This window comes from Diceros bicornis, chromosome X (genome assembly GCF_020826845.1).
Source record: "Diceros bicornis minor isolate mBicDic1 chromosome X, mDicBic1.mat.cur, whole genome shotgun sequence".
NCBI classification, from domain to species: Eukaryota; Metazoa; Chordata; class Mammalia; order Perissodactyla; family Rhinocerotidae; genus Diceros; species Diceros bicornis.
This window is the reverse complement of record NC_080781.1, coordinates 96,446,313-96,451,958: the sequence shown is the minus strand read 5'-3', so window position 1 is coordinate 96,451,958 and position 5,646 is coordinate 96,446,313. Positions and strand designations below refer to the sequence as shown.

Genomic DNA, 5,646 nt, shown 5'->3' with positions numbered 1-5,646 from the left:
TTGATGTGTTCTCTTTTCGGTCAACCTGGTGTTTCTCTCTCCAGTTGATTTGTGTCATTTCTCTTCAGCCAATGTGGGTGTTTTCCCTTTCCAGTCGGGCTGATGTTTTTTCCCTCTTAATATTTGACCTATTTGGATCAGTTTGCAGACTGTCGCCTTTACTATCCTCTATATAATAAAATGTACCTTCAGTCCATTTGTTTGGAGTGGAAAGTGTCTTTTACGTCTCCGATCGAATCCCCGAACCTCTCATAACATAATTAGCGCTGTGAGCAGGATTCGATTAAGGAGATGCCTTTCCTATTCAAACGAAAGGTAACTGAAGCCAAGGTGGAAGAAATTCCAGGATGGGAGGACCCTCCCTTTTGCACTCTGGCTGGGGAGTGGGCTCGTAGGTCAGGGCTATGTGAAGCTTGGGATGCTCGTCTGCGACGATTTGAACCGTTGGATATGACCAAAGCTTTGCAGACGGTGGAAAGGAAAGCGAAAGATAATGTTTCTTTTTTGGCACGGCGAGGTTGGTGTTTGTTGACTGCTTATCGCCGGGCTATAGAAGATAGGGATAAGATACAGACAGAGAAGGCACTCTCGGAAAAAGAAAATTTAGATTTGCAGTCTCGCTTGGCTATGATTCAATGTCAATATCTTGCACTGGGAGATCAGGCTCGTAACTACCAAGCTATAGCAGAAAAGGCTGCTGTAAGAGTTGCCAAATATAAATATAGAAAGAGAAGAGGAAAGGTAAACGAACAAAAAGTTCATATGGCCATAGCATCGGCCGGTCCTAAGTCGGACCCGGACACATGGGATGGTGATATCTGGGATGATGATTCTGAAACTGATTATGAGGAAGAGGAAAAACCGCCCAAACGCACAGAGGCACGTCCTCTTCGCCGTCGGCGGATGGAAATGGATGGTAATCTTCCTGTAAGGAAAGATGTGATTGAGGATTTTAACCAACAAGAAATTTCTGATATTTTAGCCCGGGCTACACAAAAGCCTGAAGAAGCCATTATAACCTGGCTTGTTCACCTATATGATATGGGCGCTACGGGAATTAATCTGGATGCAGGAGATGCTTTTAAATTTGTAATTTTGTCCAATGATCCAGTAATACGGGGAGCTTTCAGAGATTGGAGCATGAATGCTCACCCCCCAAATGATCGTGGACAAGACACTGATGGTACAACTTTATTGGCTCTTGCAGTAAAAGGAGCTCAAGATAAATACCCCACGGATGATATGTGGCCAGACACTAATAGACCATGGTATACTTTAAAAGATTGTGTCCAAAAGATGAGAGAAGAAACCATGAAACGGGCTGTGTTTCTGGGGTGTGGTGAAGCTTTAAATGAAATGACTTTAAGTGTCCAGGTGCGAAACAAGTTGATAAAAACTGCACTTCCGGCATACAAACAAATAATTACAACCCTTCTCATGAATGAAACTGAAAGCCCTATATCAACACTTGCAGATAAGATTATGCAGCTAGCAGACTTGGGAGACTGGCAGACAACTGAAAACTCTCCAAGAAGGCAAAAAAGAGAAACATTCTTTAAAAAGGATAAAATGACTCGAGGTGATATGTTTTTGGCCCTACTCCAGGCAGGAGTACCTAAAGACCAGATTGATGGAGTTGACACTAGAGAATTATGGAAACTATATAAAGAAAAAGGGCTGAATGTAAAACAAGTGAATAGAAGGGACAGTATAGAGAATGCTTCCAACTCAGTGCCTACTGCACCTAGTGCACCACCTCCTCCCTTGGATCCTCTTCTTGCTGACTTATGTGATTGAGGGGAAGGCCAAACCTCTGTATCGATTAGTGCCACTATAAGAAAAGATATTAGACCACATGTACCAATTAAAATATTTTGGAAGAATGGATCTACAACTAGTGTGAAGGCACTTGTAGATACAGGGGCAGAGACCACCCTTATCTATGGGAATCCAACTAAGTTTCAAGGTACATCAATTCTGATAACTGGATTGGGAGGAAAAGAAATCCAGGCAGTTACCACTAATCTTTCTATGCAAATTGGGCAACTACCCCGGCGCACATATCTAGTTATGATTGTGCCAATACCAGAATATATAATTGGGATTGATATTCTAAAAGGATTGACATTAAATTTGGCTGATGGACAATACCAATTTGCTATTAGAGCTTTGTCTTTTCATATTAATGCTGTAATTGTGGGATGTTTGCATCATGAAGTAGAAATTCCACCTGCCACACAAGTGATCAATCAAAGACAGTATCGCATCCCTGGAGGACAACAAGAAATATCTGAGACCATAGAAGATTATTTGGCTGTAAAAGTCCTTCGCAGAGTAACTACAGCCTGGAATAATCCTATCTGGCCTGTTAAAAAAGGTGATGGGACATGGAGAATGACTGTAGATTACAGAGAGCTAAACAAAGTGACTCCGGCTATTCAAGCGGCCGTCCCTGATTTGATTACTCTTATAGAAAAAGTGCAATGTTATCCAGGCACTTGGTATGCAGTCATAGACTTGGCTAATGCCTTTTTCACCATACCTATACCTAAAAGTGTCCAAGAACAGTTTGCTTTCACGTGGCTGGGACAACAATATACCTTTACTAGACTTCCTCAGGGATATGTGCATAGTCCCACTATCTGCCATCGACAGGTTGCTGAAACCTTGGCAAAGGTACCTGCTTCTGATGATGTCCAAATAGTACATTATATAGATGATATTATGATCCAAGGAAATGAAGAAGAAAGAGTACAACAACAGTTAGAAAAAGTAATGGACACACTTGAGGAGGATGGATGGAAAACTAATCCAGCTAAAATTCAGGGCCCGAGTTCAAATGTTAAATTTTTGGGAGTACTTTGGAATAATGGAAAACAAGAAATTTTACCTAAAGCTAGACAAAAGATATTAGATTTTGCACCACCCCGTAACAAAAAGGAAGCACAAAAATTTATTGGATTATTTGGATTTTGGAGGGCACATATTCCACATTTAAGTTGGCTCCTTGCACCTTTATATAAAGTTACCAGAAAAAAATATGAATTTGAATGAGGAATGGAACAAAAAGAAGCTTTTGAAGCAGCCAAGCATGCTATTCAGACTGCTTTAGATCTATGGCCAATTAAACCGGGACCCATTGAGTTACAGGTAGATGTCATTGATCAGTATGCCAGCTGGAGTTTATGGCAAAAAACAAGGTGCCCGACGTTATCCTCTGGGATTTTGGAGTCGCAAGCTTCCCTGTTCCAGTGAAAGATATAGTCCTTTTGAAAAACAGTTGTTAGCCTGCTATTGGGCTCTAATAGACTCAGAAAGCCTTACCCTGGGACATGAGGTAATTATGCGACCTCAAATACCCATCATGCAATGGATTCATAGCACGCCTGTTACTCATAAAATTGGACATGCACAAGAATTTAATATCATCAAATGGAAATGGTATATTCAAGACCGGGCCAAACCTGGCCCAAAGGGGTTGTCTCTATTACATGAACAAGTGTCTCAATATAGCAGTGAGCCAACTGTGTCACCCAAGACTGATATAACAGAATCTCCTGTTAAATGGGGTGTCTCATATGATCAATTGACTGAAGAACAACAAAAACATACCTGGTTTACGGATGGTTCTGCCAAAATGATATCAGGCTCACAGAAATGGAAAGCAGTTGCCTATAACCCATCCACCCAACAAACAATTGTCACCACTGGAGATAATATGAGTAGCCAATATGCTGAACTCTATGCGGTGTATCAGGCACTTCAACAAGAACAGGGGCAACAATGTCATATATATACTGATTCGTGGGCAGTGGCACAAGGTTTGGCAACGTGGATGCCACAATGGAAAAAACATGATTGGAAAATTAATGATAAAGAAATATGGGGAAAGAAATTATGGGAAGACATATGGTTACGGTGTCAAAACACGATTGTTACTGTATTTCATGTTGATGCTCACAGTTCTTTAATTTCTGCAGAACGAAAGCATAATTCTCATGCTAATCAGCTGGTGCAGATTCGTGCAACGCACAACCCAGGCTTAGCACAATGGGTCCACGAAAAGAGTGGACACTTGGGAGAACAAGCTTCATACAGGTGGGCACAACAAAGGGGAATCCTTGTCACCCATGATGATATTGCCACTGCAGTACAACAATGTCAGTTATGCCAACAGTTAAATAAACGGGGAGTTCCACACCCCTACCAAGGTCATATCCAAAAGGGATTATTTCCCGCCCATACCTGGCAAATAGATTTTATTGGACCATTGCCTAATTCTTGTGGATATACTTATGCCTGCACTGCTGTTGATACATATTCTGGTTATTTATTGGCTATACCAGCTAAAGTGGCCACCCAACAGAGTGCCATAAAATTATTAGATATAATCAAGTTATATTATGGAACACCAAGGCAAATTCAGAGTGACAACGGTTCCCACTTTACAGGTAAGTTGATTCAAACCTATACCAAGGAAAATTATATAGAATGGATTTATCATATACCTTATTACCCCCAAGCTGCAGGCCTCATAGAACGAATGAATGGATTGCTTAAACAACAATTGAGGAAACTTGGTCATGGCTCATTAAAGGGGTGGCACAACCATCTAAGTACTGCTCTAAATGTGTTAAATAATAGGCCACTAGGCCCTAATGAGACTCCTCTGTCAAGGTTGTTACCAACAAAGATTACAGAAGTGGCAGCCGCCACCCATGAGCTTATGACCTTAACCTATCGGCCCCTGACTCAGTCTGCTAAACCGCCTTTTCGTGCCACGGCCGAAGCGGCTGGATTGGATTTATCTACTGTTCATTCTATTCAATTGCCCCCTAAGAAGCAGTCTATAGTCCCTACTGGGATAGGGGTACAATTTCCCAAAAATACCTTTGGTTTGTTAAAAGGACGCTCTGGACGGGCAGCAAAAGGTATTGATGTACTAGGAGGAGTTATTGATCCAGATTACCAAGGAGAAATAAAATTTATATTATATAATGGTAGTGACACAGTACTAACTGTAGAGTCTGGGGAACGAGTGGGACAATTATTGGTGCTTCCCCTCCTGACCCCAAATGTGTCACAAGGACAACCTCCAAGTGAATTAACTAAAAGAGGAATGCAAGGATTTGGGTCTACCGATGGATGGAAACCTGGAGCAAAGATGTGGGTGACACATCCACCCAATGCGGCTCCGCGTGCCGCAGAAGTAGTGGCCCAAGGGCCCACTGCAACGCTCATAGTTATGTATCCAGGAAATGAACAATTATATCATGTTCCTAAAAATTCTGTTTCTTTGCGTGAATAGATATTCCTGCTGTGTTTGCTATGCTGTGCTGCACTTCCATGTCTGCTGCAGACCTACATGCCAACTAATGTCTCTGTAGGACAACCTTTGACCCTGCACTGCTGGACCAACTGTTCTACACCAGTGGGACCTATAACCTGGACTATGAATGGCCAAGAAATTTGATCTCAGAAACATCAAGCAATCTCTCGGTACAAGCCCATATCTGATCAGTCACGCAAAACTAGTTATAATTTCTCTATTACCCTGCCTTCTGTTACCCTCCGTGATCGGGGCTGATCTGGACTTCTACAAGCTGGTTTGTTATGCCTAAGTGTCACCTTATCTAATGTTATCTT

At 41.8% G+C, this 5,646-nt stretch overlaps 1 protein-coding gene across 1 annotated transcript; it reads left to right on the top strand.

Annotated features, from left to right (window-relative positions):
• Positions 1 to 294: 294 nt before the first annotated feature.
• On the top strand, positions 295 to 5,440 carry LOC131401275 (deoxyuridine 5'-triphosphate nucleotidohydrolase-like). The gene is made up of 2 exons (XM_058536415.1): positions 295 to 315; positions 3,981 to 5,440. The coding sequence occupies exon 2, from the start codon at positions 4,544 to 4,546 to the stop codon at positions 5,306 to 5,308; it is 765 nt and encodes a 254-aa protein (XP_058392398.1). The 5' UTR covers positions 295 to 315; positions 3,981 to 4,543; the 3' UTR covers positions 5,309 to 5,440.
• Positions 5,441 to 5,646: the final 206 nt, after the last annotated feature.

What these genes read in the sequence shown, in the direction of transcription:
- LOC131401275 (XM_058536415.1), top strand. Translation starts at nt 4,544, where the DNA reads ATGAATGGATTGCTTAAACAACAATTGAGGAAACTTGGTCATGGCTCA.